Here is a 17,778-nt window from a genome sequence, read left to right as displayed (position 1 = left end):
GCGCCTCCATTCTCTGGACACTACGCTGACAGACACAGCAAACCTTTTTGCCACAGCTCGCATTGATGTGCCATCCTGGATGAACTGCACTACCTGAGCCACTTGTATGGGTTGTAGAGTCCGTCTCATGCTACCACTAGAGTGAGAGCACCGCCAGCATTCAAAAGTGACCAAAACATCAGCCAGGAAGCATAGGAACTGAGAAGTGGTCTGTGGTCACCACCTGCAGAATCACTCCTTTTTTGGGGGTGTCTTGTTAATTGCCTACAATGTCCACCTGTTGTTTATTCCATTTGCACAACAGCATGTGAAATTTATTGTCAATCAGTGTTGCTTCCTAAGTGGACAGTTTGATTTCACAGAAGTGTGATTGACTTGGAGTTACATTGTGTATTTTAAGTGTTCCCTTTATTTTTTTGAGCAGTGTATTTTCCATAACCAAAAATAGTGTATTTTCAGGTGTTTGAAACTGGTGTGCAAAACCGATGTAAACATTTTATTTTTTTAAGCATAGAAATAGTCCACATAGAACCGATCTACTGCTTCATAGACTTGCTTTCAATGAGATGGACAGATCTATAACTCAAATTTAATGTGAATTTGGCCAAAAGGTTTCATATTGCAGCATTAAAAACATTTCCTACAATTTTCTATTTACAGTTCTTTGGATATATTTCTACTGAATTACATTTTTTTTTTTATACAGTACCTGTCAAAGGTTTGGACACACCTACTCATTCAAGGGTTTTTCTTTATTTTTTACTATTTTCTACATTGTAGAATAATAGTGAAGACATCAAAACTATGAAATAACATATATGGAATCATGTAGTAACCAGTAGGCTACAAAGAATATAAAAGGAGAGATAACAAACAATTTCCAGGGTTTGTGAAAATAATGCTCTGTGTAGGATTTAACCCCAGCTCCAACATTCCAAAAAGGTTATGTTAAATTAAACAGCTCCTCAATATTTACGAGTCTCTGTGAGATTTAAACTTTGCACAAACAAGACTACCTAAATTGATAGCAGAGCAGAGCCGAGTAGAGCGATGACTACTATGTGTGTTATTTTGTCTTTACTTGCCACTCTGACAGCAGTGACATGTTTTGACATGCCAGTCAGATTAGGCAGAATTACCACTCCTCCTTCCTCTGCCTGAAAATTGTGAAACATGGTTTAAAACTCTCCTAATGTTCTAATGGCCCCTTCTGGTACCATCTGCACCACAAAGGTGAAAAATCACATTAAGCCTCAGTACAAGAACAAGTAGCAAGTCACAATGTAGATATATACAGTACCAGTCAAAAGTTTGGACACACCTACTCATTCAAGGGTTTTTCTTTATTTGTACTATTTTCCACATTGTAGAATGACAGTGAAGACGTCAAAACTATGAAATAACAGATATGGAATCATGTAGTACACAAAAAACCCTGGAATGAGTTGGTGTGTCCAAACTTTTGACTGGTACTGTAAATAAAACAGAGCGAGGTATAAAACAAGTGTAAACCTGCACCTTCTACCTGAGTGATCCCAGAGGGTGTATATATTGTTGATGAGTCTACACATATAGTGTCTGAATCATTCCCTGATCCTCTGCTCATTCCCCATTCCTCTGCTCTAGTGCTCTCAAGCCAATATTTGTGGCTCACGTAGTCGGGGAGGTGTAGTCTGGGAGGTGTAGTCTCGGAGGAGGGTCTTTTGGGATGGGAAAGACCAGCCTCTTCCTGAGTGAGTATGCAGGCTGGGGCATCTGCTTCCTGGTGCCATGGTTATCACTCTTACTGCTGACATCATCGTTCACCTTGGTCAGGATGGACAGCAAGTCATACCCACTGGACGGAGAGAATGAACAATGAGAGGAAATTCAATCTGATAATGATCTACCAACCATACGCTGACATCTGTATGTCATAGTCCAGTGTTTACTGATGTTTTCAAAGAGGATGTCAGAATGACACAATATAAAGAAACCATGCACATCTGAGCACTAACCTGGGAACCATGTTGATGAGGTTCTGAAACTAACCTGGGAACCAAGTTGATGAAGTTATGGCACTAACCTGGGAACCAAGTTGATGAGGTTCTGGAACTAACCTGTAAACCAAGTTGATGAGGTTCTGGAACTAACCTGGAAACCAAGTTGATGAGGTTCTGGAACTAACCTGGAAACCAAGTTGATGAGGTTCTGGCACAATGACTGGATGAACCAAGTGCCCTGCCTCTTGTCTCTGAACGAGGCAAAGTGAGGGACGGTGGCCATGCCCAGAAGGAAGTCAGCATCAGAGGGAATGGAGTCTCTGGGTACCACTGCATCAGTGCAGATAGAGCTGGTGGTTGTAAAGCCATCAGTGCCTGGGCAATCGGACTGGATGAACACTGGCTGTTGTTCCTTGATGCCCTGACAGGCCTGGATAAAGAACAGTTTGGGCTTTCCCCTCAGTGAGCTGCACTCCAGTCCAGAGAAGGGCTCTGTGAGCTCCCTGACTCTGACCTTCAGCCCATCCACCCCATAAACACATCCCTCCAGCCCGTGGCTCAGAACGCAGCACACCAGGCAGTCCATCTGGCTGTGGTCACGGCTGCGGAGCTCCGCAACTAGAGACAGTAACTGCTCCCGGCTGCAGTCTGGCTCAATCTGCGTTTCAAAGCCCAGCCACTCAAACACACTCACCAAACTGCCTGAGATACAAACACATAGAGGTACATGGGGATTGTGATTTAGGCCTGGTTCTACAAACAAATTAAAAGTATTTCACTATTTCAAGAATAACATGTACATTTGAAGTCAGAAGTTTACATACACCTTAGCCAAATACATTTAAACTCAGTTTCACAATTCCTGACATTTAATCCTAGTAAAAATGCCATGTCTTACGTCAGTTAGGATCACCACTTTATTTTAAGAATGTGAAATGTCAGAATAACAGTAGAGAGAATTATTTATTTCAGCTTTTATTTCTTTCATCACATTCCCAGTGGGTCAGAAGTTTACATACACTCAATAAGTATTTGGTAGCATTGCCTTTAAATTGTTTAACTTGGCCAAACGTTTTGGGTAGCCTTCCACAATAAGTTGGGTGAATTTTGGCCCATTCCTCCTGACAGAGCTGGTGTAACTGAGTCAGGTTTGTAGGCCTCCTTGCTCGCAAACGTTTTTTCAGTTCTGCCCACAAATTCTCTATGGGATTGAGGTCAGGGCTTTGCGATGGCCACTCCAATACCTTGACTGTGTTGTCCTTAAGCCATTTTGCCACAACATTGGAAGTATGCTTGGGGTCAGTATCCATTTGAAAGACCCATTTGCGACCAAGCTTTAACTTCCTGACTGATGTCCTGAGATGTTGCTTCAGTATATCCACATTATTTTCCTTCCTCATAATGCCATCTATTTTGTGAAGTGCACCAGTCCCTCCTGCAGCAAAGCACCCCCACAACATGATGCTGCCACACCCATGCTTCACGGTTGGGATGGTGTTCTTCGGCTTGCAAGCCTCCCCCTTTTTCCTCCAAACATAACGATGGTCATTATGGCCAAACAGTTCTATTTTTGTTTCATCAGACCAGAGGACATTTCTCCAAAAAGTAAGATCTTTGTCCCCATCTGCAGTTGCAAACCGTAGTCTGGCTTTTTTCTTGCTTCCTGAGCGGCCTTTCAGGTTATGTCAATATAGGACCCGTTTTACTGTGGATATAGATACTTTTGTACCTGTTTCCTCCAGCATCTTCACAAGGTGCTTTGTTGTTGTTCTGGGATTGATTTTCACTTTTCGTACCAAAGTACGTTCATCTCTAGGAGACAGAAAGCGTCTTCTTCCTGAGCGGTATGACGGCTGCATCGTCCCATGGTGTTTATACTTGCGTACTATTGTTTGTACAGATGAATGTGGTACCTTCAGGCGTTTGGAAATTGCTCTTAAGGATGAACCAGACTTGTGGAGGTCTACAATTTTCTTCTGAGGTCTTGGCTGATTTATTTTGATTTTCACATGATGTCAAGCAAAGAGGCACTGAGTTTGAAGGTAGGCCTTGAAATACATCCACAGGTACACCTCCAATTGACTCAAATTATGTCAATTAGACTATCAGAAGATTCTAAAGCCATGACATCATTTTCTGGAATTTTCCATGCTGTTTAAAGGCACAGTCAACTTAGTGTATGTAAACTTCTGACCCACTGGAATTGTGATACAGTGTGAAATAATAATAAGTGAAATAAGTGAAATAATCTATCCGTAAACAATTGTTGGAAAAATTACTTGTGTCATGCACAAAGTAGATGTCCTAACCGACTTGCCAAAACGATAGTTTGTTAACAAGTTAATGACTCCAACCTAAGTGTATGTAAACTTCCAACCTCAACTGTCACAAATATCTTACTTTCATCAACCTGTGTTCCCTCTCTATTGTTTAGGAGTTTTGGAGAATTTTTGAAGTTGTAGTTGTTAATTATCAGACAGTAACCTCTCTTTCGTCCTGTCATGGCATATTCTCCCACTTCCTACAGAAAGAAAACATGCATAAATAATGAATAAATCCAGTTAAGGACAGCATCATCCATAATACCCAAAACTGCTACTGTACCTCAAATAATCTATACAATACCCAGTCAGTTTTCAGTAAAAGCATGTGCTGACTAGACTTTGTCGATGCTCATTTAAAAAAGGTCAGTATTAGAGAGACCTCTTTTGTGGTGTTTCCTGTCTGACGATTTGCAGGGTCAAAGTTCTTATTGTGTCCACATGAGGGTACGGATGAAACATGGTGATTCTCTATGGGAGAGAAGACATGGATCAGGTAAGAATGAATCAATTGTCACGTTCGTCGTATGAATCGGACCAAGGCGCAGCGTGGTATGCGTACATTCTTATTTATTAAAAGAATGAACACTGAACAAACTAACCAAAATAACAAAACGACACGACACTATACAAAACGAGTGCTGACAGGCAACTACACAAAGACTAGAACCCACGAACACCAAAGGGAAAATGGCTACTTAAATATGATCCCCAATCAGAGACAACGATAAACAGCTGCCTCTGATTGGGAACCATATCAGGCCACCATAGACATACAAAAACCCCTAGACATACAAAAACCCCTAGACATACAAAAACCCCTAGACATACAAAAACCCCTAGACATACAAAAACCCCTAGACATACAAAAACCCCTAGACATACAAAACCCCTAGACAATACAAAAACTAACGTACCCACCCTAGTCACACCCTGACATCACCAAAATATAAAGAAAACAGAGATATCTCAGGTCAGGGGTGACATCAATGATATGGCTAACAGTTAACAGTGATGCCGATGAGCCAACAGAGAGAGTAGGAGGGGGGACAGTCTACAGGCCCCTTTTGTATGCTGAAAAAAAATATGAAACGCAAAAATGCAACAATTTAAATGATTTTACTGAGTTACAGTTCATATAAGTCAATTGAAATACATTTATTAGGCCCTAAACTACAGATTTCACATGATTGGGAACCAAGTTGATGAGGTTCTGGAACTAACCTGGGAACCAAGTTGTTGAGATTCTGGAACTAACCTGGAAACCAAGTTGATGAGGTTCTGGAACTAACCTGGGAACCAAGTTGATGAGGTTCTGGAACTAACCTGGGATTTCACATAGGCACAGCCAGGAGCCAAACCCACCCAATCAGAATGCGTTTTTCCCCACAAAAGGGCTTCATTAAAGTCAGAAATACTCCTCCGTTTCATCAGCTGTCCGGGTGGCTGGTCTCAGATGATCCCGCAGGTGAAGAAGCCGGATGTGGAGGTCCTGGTCTGGCGTGGTTACATGTGGTCTCCGGTTGTGAGGCTGGTTGAACGTACTGCTAAATTCTCTAAGATGGCGTTAGAGGCGGCTTATGGTAGAGAAAGAACATTCAATTCTCTGGCAACAGCTCTGGTGGACATTCCTGCAGTCAGCATGTCAATTGCACGCTCCCTAAAAACTTGAGACATCTGTGGCATTGTGTTGTGTGACAAAGCTGCACATTTTAGAATGGCCTTTTATTGTCCCCAGCACAAGGTGCACCTGTACTTGCTGTTTAATCAGCTTCTTGATATGCTGCACCTGCCAGGTGGATGGATTATTTTGGCAAAGGAGAAATGCTCACTAACAGGGATGTCAACAAATTTCTGCACAAAATTTGAGAGAAATAAGCTTTTTGTGTCTATGGAACATTTCTGGGATCTTTTATTTTAGCTCATGAAACCAACACTTTACATACTGCATTTATATATTTTTTCAGTATAGATTGGCATTCTAAATGATATGAACTGACCTGGGCTGAGAGCAGCATCGTTGTCCCCACTGGTACTTAGGAGACCCAGCCTATGTGAAAGTACTGCATCCGCTGTATCTGAGACCCTCCGAACATCTGGTGTGTGAGCAGACCAAGATGACACAACAAAGGTTTTGTGAGTTCTGTACTGTACTCCAATACAGAGAAAATGTGCTGAGCCACACCTTGTTCAGTGTGGGACTCACCCAGAGAGGTGTCAGCTGGATTCAGAGTGGACACCTGTGGAAAGAAGTAGAGGGAATAATTAGTGACTACACAGACATGAGGGATGGCCGTAGCCTCTGATCTAAAGACACGTGGTGTGTTCCGGTAGGTCCAATGCAGGATAAATAAGTGTGTCTCAAAACCTGGACTGAACATTAGACACCAACCTCAGTTGAAGGCTGTGACCCTGAACATTAGTCACTGACCTCAGTTGAAGGCTGTGAACCTGAACATTAGTCACTGACCTCAGTTGAAGGCTGTGACCCTGAACATTAGTCACTGACCTCAGCTGAAGGCTGTGACCCTGAACATTAGTCACTGACCTCAGCTGAAGGCTGTGACCCTGAACATTAGACACTGACCTCAGTTGAAGGCTGTGACCCTGAACATTAGTCACTGACCTCAGCTGAAGGCTGTGACCCTGAACATTAGACACTGACCTCAGCTGAAGGCTGTGACCCTAAACATTAGTCACTGACCTCAGTTGAAGGCTGTGACCCTGAACATTAGTCACTGACCTCAGTTGAAGGCTGTGACCCTGAACATTAGTCACTGACCTCAGTTGAAGGCTGTGACCCTGAACATTAGACACTGACCTCAGCTGAAGGCTGTGACCCTGAACATTAGTCACTGACCTCAGCTGAAGGCTGTGACCCTGAACATTAGACACTGACCTCAGTTGAAGGCTGTGACCCTGAACATTAGTCACTGACCTCAGCTGAAGGCTGTGACCCTGAACATTAGACACTGACCTCAGCTGAAGGCTGTGACCCTAAACATTAGTCACTGACCTCAGCTGAAGGCTGTGACCCTGAACATTAGTCACTGACCTCAGCTGAAGGCTGTGACCCTGAACATTAGTCACTGACCTCAGCTGAAGGCTGTGACCCTGAACATTAGTCACTGACCTCAGTTGAAGGCTGTGACCCTGAACATTAGTCACTGACCTCAGTTGAAGGCTGTGACCCTGAACATTAGTCACTGACCTCAGTTGAAGGCTGTGACCCTGAACATTAGACACTGACCTCAGCTGAAGGCTGTGACCCTGAACATTAGTCACTGACCTCAGTTGAAGGCTGTGACCCTGAACATTAGTCACTGACCTCAGTTGAAGGCTGTGACCCTGAACATTAGTCACTGACCTCAGTTGAAGGCTGTGACCCTGAACATTAGTCACTGACCTCAGTTGAAGGCTGTGACCCTGAACATTAGTCACTGACCTCAGCTGAAGGCTGTGACCCTGAACATTAGTCACTGACCTCAGCTGAAGGCTGTGACCCTGAACATTAGTCACTGACCTCAGCTGAAGGCTGTGACCCTGAACATTAGTCACTGACCTCAGCTGAAGGCTGTGACCCTGAACATTAGTCACTGACCACAGCTGAAGGCTGTGACCCTGAACATTAGACACTGACCTGAGTTGAACACTGTGAAGCTGAAGAGAAGTACGAAGAGGGAAAGAACATCGTGTCAGAATGTCCACGTTGTTCGACTAAGACAAACAGGAAAATAAATGGACGCATGTTTTAGCAAATTAAATAAAAGGTTAAATGAAAAAGAAAAAAGAAATAAAAGGTTTTATAACATATTGAAGAAGATTTGACATCTACTGTAGTCACTGTTCCTACCTGATAGTCCACATGACACAGGTCTCCTTGGAAGCATGGAGACAGCCTGATGGAAAATAATAGTCATGACATTCTGTGATGATAATCAAGATGGAAACTGAGAAATGTCCATAAGGACTGGTGGATATCAAGATAATGTAAGAAATAAAGCATTCTCTGTTACCTGGTTTTCTGGAAGACATGCAGAAGAAGGCCTTGGTCTTAGCAATCCCACCCCTGTTTTTGGGTTTACTGGCCCTGATTGAATATAGTATTGCATAACACATCTGAGTCATAATACTGTACTAAATCATTGACAGGCATACACAGGCAATGAATAGGATTGTTCAGCCAGTCAGTACTTTATTAGGGAAATTAATCTGTTAGTCACTCACAGAAACTGAAACACTTACCCTGCCGTGTCTTAAACTGGTTGATTCTTGTTTTCAACATGGGGCAGACACTTCCAAATATACTTTCAACTATGTTTAGTTTTATAACGCTCAAAATATCAATTTTCTCCATTTCCAGGAATACTTGCAAGGTAGTCTGAAAGAATAGAGCAAAATGTGTAAATGTCAGTTGGTCCATCAAGATGAAGCATTCTTTCTACTCATATTTCACTAAATAATATAAGTTACTACCCTATTCTGGACAACACATGTTGAATTTCAGACTGTTTTGACGTACTCACCACATTGTCCTCCAGTTTCCTACGAGGGAGTATGTTAACCAATAGGAACTTAATCTCTCTCAACTCGTCTTCAGTGGTGTTCTCTGACAAGTCATACAGCAGCTTTCTGCAGATGGTGGGATACAATGACTCATACACTTTTCAGAGAACATCATATTACAGGACAGTATTCTGTATGTGGGAAACAGTAACACAACAACATAAGTGTTTACATTTGTGTTATAAATGGCAACTTCTACTTATCGCTATTCATTTGTGGGGAAAGCTGTTGTATCCATTCAGATGTGGTAAATGAGGCCAACACATTGGTGTACTTAAGTAAAAAAAGACTTTAAAGTACTACTTAAGTCGTTTTGGGGGGTTTCTGTACTTTACAATTTATATTTTTGACAACTTTTACTTTTACTTCACTACATTCCTAAAAAAAACAAAATGTACTTTTTACTCCATACATTTTACTCGTTACAATTTGAATGTTTAGCAGGACAGGAAAATGGTCCAATTCACGTACTTAGCAAGAATTTCCCTGGTCATCCCTACTGCCTCTGATCTGGCAAACTCACTAAACACAAATGCTTAGTTTGCAAATTATGTTTTGAGTGTCCCCCTGACTGTCAAAAATAAATAAAAATTAGGAAATCGTGCCGTCTGGTTTGCTTAATATAAGGAATTTGATGTATAGCACTTACTTTTACTCAAGTGTGACAATTAAGTACTTTTTCTACCTCTGGCCTGTATATTCACCTATAAGGAGAGATGAGGCTACTGGTTGTTGGAAGCTGGTTGTTGAGGCCAAGCTCTCGCATCAAGCTGTGGCGCTGGATGGTGCATAGTAGATCAGCAAGCAAGTAAAGCTGATCGGGGGTTAACAGTTCTTGTTCCGTCAGAAGAGAGAAGAGTTTACTTGCTGTGGGCACTGAGCTACAGTCTTTCTCAAGTAGATCTTTGCAAAGAAATGCAAGTGCTTGTACTTCTTCACTGCTCAGGGCTTGTTCCACCCGCAATAGCAGCCTTTGGAAATCCATCTCCTGTCGCAAAACCAATATGATGAAAACCAACATGATCACTATGTTTGATATTGATACTATAAATACATATTGTTCATTTACAATCTCAGCACATGGTAATAATATGTTGTCAGTTGAAAATACCTATCAAGTGTGTAATAGATGTAGGCCTATGGATAGACCTCTTGAATAGTCCAGCAACTTTCAACCAGGGGGCTGGAGACCCAAACCAGGGTGCTGGGGACCCCTAGGTACCTCACTTTAAACCAGGGGGCTGGGTATGGGGGCAAAAATCACCTCACACTATAGAAGAGCCGGTGCTTAAGACATTTTGTCAAAGATTAGGCTCACATAATTAAATAGAATTGTAATATATATATATATTATTTTTTTTTTTTTTTAAATATCCATATGTCTAATTATTAGGCAAAACTATGTATGAGAATCCATGACAAGTATACATTAATTCACCCATGGCTGTCCAATAAAAATGTGTTCACTGTACAGATAGACCATACCGTGTAGAATACTATGTTTACTGTTAATTCGAACAAATGCCTACCATTAGGTAACCTGTGCGCTCGATGTGCGTCAGATATCTCACATCCACGTTTGGAGGGGTAACAAAGTAGGCTACAGGAATATCAATGTTTTCCAACGATCCGGTATTCTTCACGATGACAAACAACCACAAGTCATTTTAGTTGATCAACAACTTGAAGTCCTTCGGGATTTCCTTCGGGAACACAAGTACAGTACTCTCGCGTTCCTTACGCCCATTTACAACTAGAAAGGAACATTTCTAGAAGAAAATGTGTGCGCTTGCTAGCTTGGCTGTGTTTCAAACTCATAAAAGAAACACTCTTGTCCACTTACCCTCGGCCTCCTGCTTTGGGGGAATCCCCGCGGCAATATTTGTAGTCGGTCCAAATGATTAGCTAAGCAAGGGAAGTTTGCAACGTCAGCCCCTTAGCCCTAGTTTTTAATGGAGTTTGTGAGTGTACAATTATGTTCACTTCGGGACCTGAAACGCCGCCAAAAACTTAAAACCTCAAAGTCAACATACAAGTGTAACAGGGTTGGTTATGTTTCCACTTGCCTCTAAAGAAATGTGTATTTGATGTTCAAGCATTCTTATTGGTTAGTTCAACTCTGATAACAATAAGGGGTGTTGTGATTGGCCCCACTTGCAGATAGGGGGAGATCGCGAACGTCAGGTCTTCCCAGTATGAAAATGTGATGCAAGGGGTAGGTCACGTTCTGAATACTGTTTTCTATTTTCTATTTTACAATGTGTACAAGTTTGCTGTACGTTACTGATTTTATACATGTGTGGGGATATGGTACCTGTTAGGGATTGAGGGGCTTTCTGGGATGTGCTTTGGCATATGATTGCTGTAAATAAGTGTGTTAGCTAGCATACACCGATGTCATGGTCACATAAGCCACGGCTAACACAGTTGTCTTTATGCTACAGATTTTGTCATCGACAGCCATCAACACTGTTAAGCCCTGCACAACTAACGTGCTGTTTCCCATTTAACAACAGCAGAAATAAATGATGCTCAACTGGGACCACTGGCCGAAGTTATTTATTATTAGAAAACAACGCATGGAGAGTACACTATACATCTGTTACACAAGTGTAAGTAAAAACGAATGTAAATAAGTTACAAATTGTGCTACTAATGCACAAACACGTATCATAAAAGTAATTTGTTTGGTCAGTTTTTGGAAATTGTAGAAATAAAAAATGTTCCTTCTTCAGAAGTTCTAGCTAGGCAGGCTAACATTAGTTAGCTAATTCATTTGCTAGCTATCATACAGTAGACGTATATTAATAATTAGATAGTTAATATAAGTAGACGTGCAATCATAATTGAGTGTAGCGCATATAAAGCACCCACAAGCTACCAGTGGCTGAAAACACTAGTGATGGGCTCGCATATCAGAAGAGCAGAATCAATTTATGTATTTATTTTTTAAATTAAGATATGAATAATCAAAATATTTAAATTAATAGAATTAACTAATTTCAAAGAACGAAAAAAATGATAGGCTTAAATGCTCAAGCGCACACACTCGTTCTGTCTGCTCAATCAGACACAACAGTGTCAACCAATGAACCAAAGATGCGTGAGGGAGGGCCGAGTCAACTCACACAGTCACACACTTAGCAGCCGAGGAGAGAGAGGAAGGACAGCTGTGAAAACATCAGCTGGAAAATGCACAACCCACAGCAACGCAGTCTTCTATGGACCAGTTTATGCCAATCTCTGTAGCAAAACAAGACCAAATGGATATTGCATTGGCTAAAATGATTGCCGCCAATTTCCAACCATTTTCGATCGCGGAGGACAGAGGTTTTACAGAAATTATAGCAATAGTCTAAATCCAATGTACACAATTCCAAGCAGGAAAACCCTTTCAAAATCACTTATTCCACATCTGTACGAGAGCACACAGGCTTCAGTGTGGGAAAGAGTCCAAAAAGCTACTGCAGTTTGCCTTACCACTGACTACTGGACATCAAGGGTAACCACTTCTTACATGTCGGTTACATGTCACTTCATTGAAGATTTTTCGATGTCTAGCTGTCTTCTGGACTGCTTTGAGTTCAGCGACAGACACACCTCAGAGAACTTGGCAGAGGAACTGTTGAGAGTGGCCAGAGAATGGCGAGTAGATGGAAAAGTGGTCTGTTGTGTTAGCAACAATGCAGCTAACATAACCAAAGCCATTAACAATTTTTAAATGGACCCATCATCCATGTCTTGCCCACACAATCAACCTGATTGTAAGAGATGCTCTGAATGTGATGAAGCCCACTGTGGACAAAGTGAAAGCAGCTGTGGAATACTTCCAAAGGAGCACAGTAGGTGCTGAAAAAGTCTACACAACGCCAGATGTGGATGCCTGAGCTGAGGCCTAAACAAGACTGCACTACAAGGTGGAATTCAACATTTTATATGTTGAAGCGGTTTCTTGAGTCAAAGGATGCCATCATCTCTACCCTGGCCATTGTCAATGCACCTGTTGATGCTCTGACCCAAGAGGAATGGGAGGTGGTGGAGGAGGTGTGCAGAGTCCTGGAACCCTTTGAGCAGGTCACTGTGGGGATCAGTGGAGAGAGGTACAGTAAGCAGTTATTACTACATCATTATTTAATCCAGTATTATATATGTATATGAGCAGTAGATGAGAATGTAGTAACAGTAGACAAAACATGAACCTGAAATAATAAGTTACTGTTCTCTATTTTCAGCTATGTGACAGCCTCAAAAATGATACTCCAGTGTAAGGGTCTGCAGCGAATCACAGCCAGCCGCTAGAGAGAAGCAAATGTAACCACAGGACATGTGACAGAGTTGATGGATACCCTATGTTCATCAATGGACAGAAAGTTCCACAGAATGGAATATAATCACGTGCTATCAGAAACCGCTGCACTTGACCCCAGGTTTAAGAAGTTAGCCTTCAGTGATGCCAGAGCGATTGATGAGGCTCTTCAAAGAATAACCTCAGCAGCAGGGAGGGACAGCCCCAGCAGTCAGTTGGCTCAGGCACCAGGGCAACAGGAAGAAGAGGGATCAGATGGAGCAGAAGCACCAACAGTACTGCCACAAACGTCTGCTGTTTGGATGCTGTTTGACGAGAAAGCAACTGGGGATGCAGCACGAAGGAATCCCTCAGCAGATGCCATAATGGAGATCCGATCCTATTTGGAGAGACCCTCCTCCAAAGATCTGCAGGTCCTCTGAGCTGGTGGAAGAACAAGGCCTCTGTCTACCCACGGCTTACTAAAGTCATGACAGGGAGACTGCATAGTGGCCACATCCATTCCCTCTGAGAGGGTCTTCTCGAAAACGGGACAAATAATTACTGAGAGAAGAAACCGCATCAGCCCCTCAAAAGTGAGGCAGCTTGCATTTCTGAATGCAAATCTCTCATAACAGCAAAATATGGTCAGCATTGCTGTGTGCTGCTGGTTATAACATGTCAATAAAGAAGAGAGAGAAAAGAGGGACTAGTTTAATGTTTTAAGTGGGATGCTGCAGTTTTGCACATTGTTATTTATTTTTCTTTAATATGGTGCAATATTCTATTATGTTGTTCAGATTGTATTCGTTTTGAATTGTTACATTTACATGCACTTTGTTTATATACATTAAAAAGTTATACTTTAAATGTAAATGTTTTATAGCATTCTTTTTCATAACAAACCAATGCATTTTTAAATACATTGTGGTTAAGGTAGAGTATGATTTCATTTAATAATTTAATTTGAATTGTTTTAACACCAATTATAGTTGGTTATATTATATTTTAACACCAAGCTATCGCAAACTGTTTGACTTGAGAAAATACGAAACATTTTTTTTTTAAAGAGCCGTTTGGGAGCCAAAAGAGACGTCTCTTTTTGGTGAACTGAGCCGAACGAGCCGGCTCACTGAAAAGAGCCGGAATGCCCATCACTAGAAAACACAATCGTCGTGGGATGAACGAGTGACAAATTTCCGGGGCAAGGGTGGTCCATTTAAAAATCAATTGTTCCTCCTTTACCCTGCAAGTGTATACTTGTCAGACGTAATGATACGTCATCAGAAGTGTCCACTTAATTTTTGAGGGCTGAGGGGAGAGGGTGTGTCTGTTAAGTGTTTGGAATGCAACCCTTGTCTTGAAGGTTAGGAAAGCCTTACAAAGGCCCAGTGCAGTCAAAATTCTATATCATATTGTAGAACAGCTGATGAAACTAACACTGTAAAAGTGTGAAAACATTTGATCAGTGTTATTTCCTGATAGTTGCTGGTTGAAAATACAATCTACACAGGACCTTCTAATCAGAAGGTTTGCATGGGCAGGGGTTTTGGCTTTCCACGGTGACATCACCATGCAGTAAATTGGTTAATAGACCAATAAAAAAGAGAATTCCAAACTAGTTTCAGTTTTCCCCTCCCCACTCAGACCATTCCTAGACAGTCCTAGCAAAATTCTTGCTTGAGAAATAGTATTTTGCTAAAAGCAATTTTAGCCCATTTTCATGGAAATCTATTACAGTAAGGTACTGGTTTGTTCCCCAGAAATGATTTGATATTGATATAAAAACATCTGCGTTGGTGTAACGACTGTCTTCGGATGAAAGAGAGGAGGACCAAGATGCAGCGGGAATATCATCCATATTTAATGGGACCGAACAAAACAACAAACCGACAAAAAAGGAACGAAGACGATACAGTTCCGTAACGTGAACACTAAACACTGGAACACTGAAACAGGAACAATCACCCACAAACCAACAGTGAAAACAGGCTACCTTAACATGGTTCCCAATCAGAGACAATGACAAACACCTGCCTCTGATTGAGAACCATATTAGGTCAAACAACAAACCCAACATAGAAACACAAAACATAGACTACACCCACCCAGCTCACGTCCTGACCAACTAAACAAAGACTAAACAAAGGAAATAAGGTCAGGAGCGTGACAGCAGGGCCTGTAACATATGAATGTTAGTTTGGTGTCTCTAGATTGAACGGTTCAAGAGTTACTATTACTGTTGGTGGGTAATTGCTATGCTAATTTAGCTCATTTAAATAGTTCTAATTTCTAAAAGTTTTGAAAATGTTGTTTTAATGTTTGTAGCTGAAATGGTTAAAGAGCAGTAGCATTTTTTCAAACGTCTACCACTGTGTTCTTATGGTTGCCATTGAATCCATTAAATGCTATGCTAATTTATGCAAATTAAACGTGTTTCTAAAGGTTCTAGAGAATTTGAAGTTAGGATAGCCTGAAAGTTTTAAAGTTGGTCTCGTAGCTTAATTGATCGAGGAACAGGGCCATTTTGAATAGCTACAACTATATATATATATATATTCCTATGGTTCTCATTCAAACCCATGTTAGTTTATGCAAATGTTAAATTGTTAAGTTCAAAAAGTATAAATAGTATCACACAGCTTTTGACAAACAATCTAAATTGGGTCGGTCTGTACATTTCAATGTTGGTTTGGTCTTTGTAGCATTGTCACGATCGTCGTAACTTTGTAGAGAGGACCAAGGCGCAGCGTGATAACAAAACATCTTACTTTATTATGAAGACGAAACAAACGGAAAAAAACAACAAATAGTGCTGACACTAAACACTACACATAGACAATTACCCACAACAGCCCAATGCCTATGGCTGCCTTAAATATGGCTCCCAATCAGAGACAATGAATGGCAGCTGTCTCTGATTGAGAACCATTCAGGCAACCATAGACTTACCTAGACACCTACACTCAACACAAACCCATACACTCTACCCAAAACCCCCTATACCATACAACCACCCAAGACGAGACAAATACACAAACATCCCCTGTCACACCCTGACCTAACCAAAATATTCCAGAAAATAAAGATAACTAAGGCCAAGGCGTGACAAGCATAAATTGTTCAAAAGGAGTGGTGAATCCAAATATTTCCCATTAAAGGCTATGGAGCTTTTAATACACATTTTTAAAATCATTTAGTTTTAAAAGTATAAATAGTATCAAAAATCTGTATAGAATGCCCACATTTTCCCCATCTAAGTCTATGGCATTTTTATTGCCATTTAAAATGCTTTGGGAGCTAATTTAAATATTGTTGTAGTACAAAAAGTATAAATGCTATCAAAAATAGCAGTCTGCACATTTAAATAATTTAAGCGCTAGAGGGGGGGGCAAAATAATAATGAGAGTATGTGAGAAATCGAGACAACCTCTCCAATGAACACATTGCAAAGAACACAATGTTGCAATAACTGACTAATACAGTGGTGGGCACGAGGACATTGAGCATGTTTGGGATGCTCTGGATCTACGTGTACGACAGCATGTTCCAGTTCCCGCCAATATCCATCAACTTTGCACAGCCATTCAAGAGGAGCCGGACAACATTCCACAGGCCACAATCAACAGCCTGTGTCGCGCTGCATGAAGAGAATGGTGGTCACCAGATACTGACTGGTTTTATGATCCACACCCCTACTTTGTTTTTAAAGGTATTTGTCACCAACATATGCATATCTGTATTCCCAGTTATGTGAAATCCATAGAATAGGGCCTAATTTATTTATTTCAATTGACTGATTTCCTTATATGAACTGTAACTCAGTAAAATCTTTGAAATTGTTGCATGTTGTGTTATGTTTTTGTTCAGTGCACATCAACACACAACATAGTGGTTAGCATCTCACAACACACTGTCTAAGGAGGCACCAGATCAGCGTGTGTCCTGTACTCACAGACAGAGCCGAGGATGCCTCCTTTTAAAAAGTAGCCATGCCCAAACTGTAAAATGGAGAGAAAAGTGCCAGATACAGGCACTAAGGCCTAGATTCAACCAGTTAAAGTGTTAAAAAGGGGAAATTCCACCACTTTTCAACCTCATATTCATTTTCTCCAGCAGCAAACCATTGTCTACACATTTATGTTTCTATGATCTGTGGTTAGAAAGATGAGAAGGAAGACCTCTGTGACATCACAGGGTTGGATAAAAAAAACAGTGATTTTCAAAACCCACACAGAGTTAAGCCAGAGGCAGGGTTATTTTCTTGCTAGCCACGTCCCCACGAATATCATCGTTTTTTTTGTTAAATCACTGTTTTTAATATGTTTTAACATTTGATGACGTCATCGGCTAGAACTTTTGAACTTTAATATATTTTCTTTGTACAAAAAGTAGAAATGGGTCGTTTTCACACATGTATACAGTGGTATTGTGCTGGAGATAATGAAAAGGATGTTGAAAAGTGGTGGAGTTGCCCTTTAACCCTGTTCTCAACTGGATGGTAGAGCATATTTTGACAGTGGATTTAGAACTGGATATGAACAAAACCTTCACTTGAACCTGATTGGTCAACTCCCCCAGCTTTTCTGCACCAATGAACATAATTTGTATGATTTTGGCTTAC

General features: G+C 41.1%; 1 protein-coding gene across 3 annotated transcripts; it reads right to left on the bottom strand.

Annotated features, from left to right (window-relative positions):
• Positions 1-577: 577 nt before the first annotated feature.
• On the bottom strand, positions 578-10,943 carry LOC129816705 (caspase-8-like). Of its 3 annotated transcripts, none has more exons than XM_055871505.1 (13): positions 10,399-10,942; positions 9,574-9,857; positions 8,830-8,935; positions 8,549-8,684; positions 8,320-8,393; positions 8,157-8,202; positions 7,944-8,020; positions 6,510-6,543; positions 6,304-6,399; positions 4,686-4,774; positions 4,383-4,503; positions 2,168-2,684; positions 578-1,837 (listed from the first exon to the last, which is right to left on the bottom strand). In XM_055871505.1, exons 1-13 carry the CDS (start codon positions 10,399-10,401, stop codon positions 1,651-1,653), a joined length of 1,770 nt encoding a protein of 589 aa, XP_055727480.1. In that variant the 5' UTR covers positions 10,402-10,942; the 3' UTR covers positions 578-1,650. The 3 variants fall into 3 exon arrangements, with proteins under 3 accessions (XP_055727480.1, XP_055727482.1, XP_055727483.1); XM_055871507.1 differs by having other exon boundaries at positions 10,713-10,942; XM_055871508.1 differs by having other exon boundaries at positions 1,752-1,837; positions 2,134-2,684; positions 10,399-10,943.
• Positions 10,944-17,778: the final 6,835 nt, after the last annotated feature.

Source organism: Salvelinus fontinalis, chromosome 19 (assembly GCF_029448725.1).
Source record: "Salvelinus fontinalis isolate EN_2023a chromosome 19, ASM2944872v1, whole genome shotgun sequence".
NCBI classification, from domain to species: Eukaryota; Metazoa; Chordata; class Actinopteri; order Salmoniformes; family Salmonidae; genus Salvelinus; species Salvelinus fontinalis.
Note: the sequence above shows the minus strand (reverse complement) of the source record. Positions and strands in the feature narration are given on the sequence as shown.

Excerpts from the sequence above, each read along its gene's own strand:
- LOC129816705 (XM_055871505.1), bottom strand. Across the intron at positions 8,936-9,573 it reads AGCCTCATCTCTCCTTATAG|AAAGCTGCTGTATGACTTGT; the intron begins GTGAATATACAG and ends CACCATCTGCAG. Across the intron at positions 6,544-7,943 it reads CTTCACAGTGTTCAACTCAG|GTGTCCACTCTGAATCCAGC; the intron begins GTCAGTGTCTAA and ends TTCTTTCCACAG.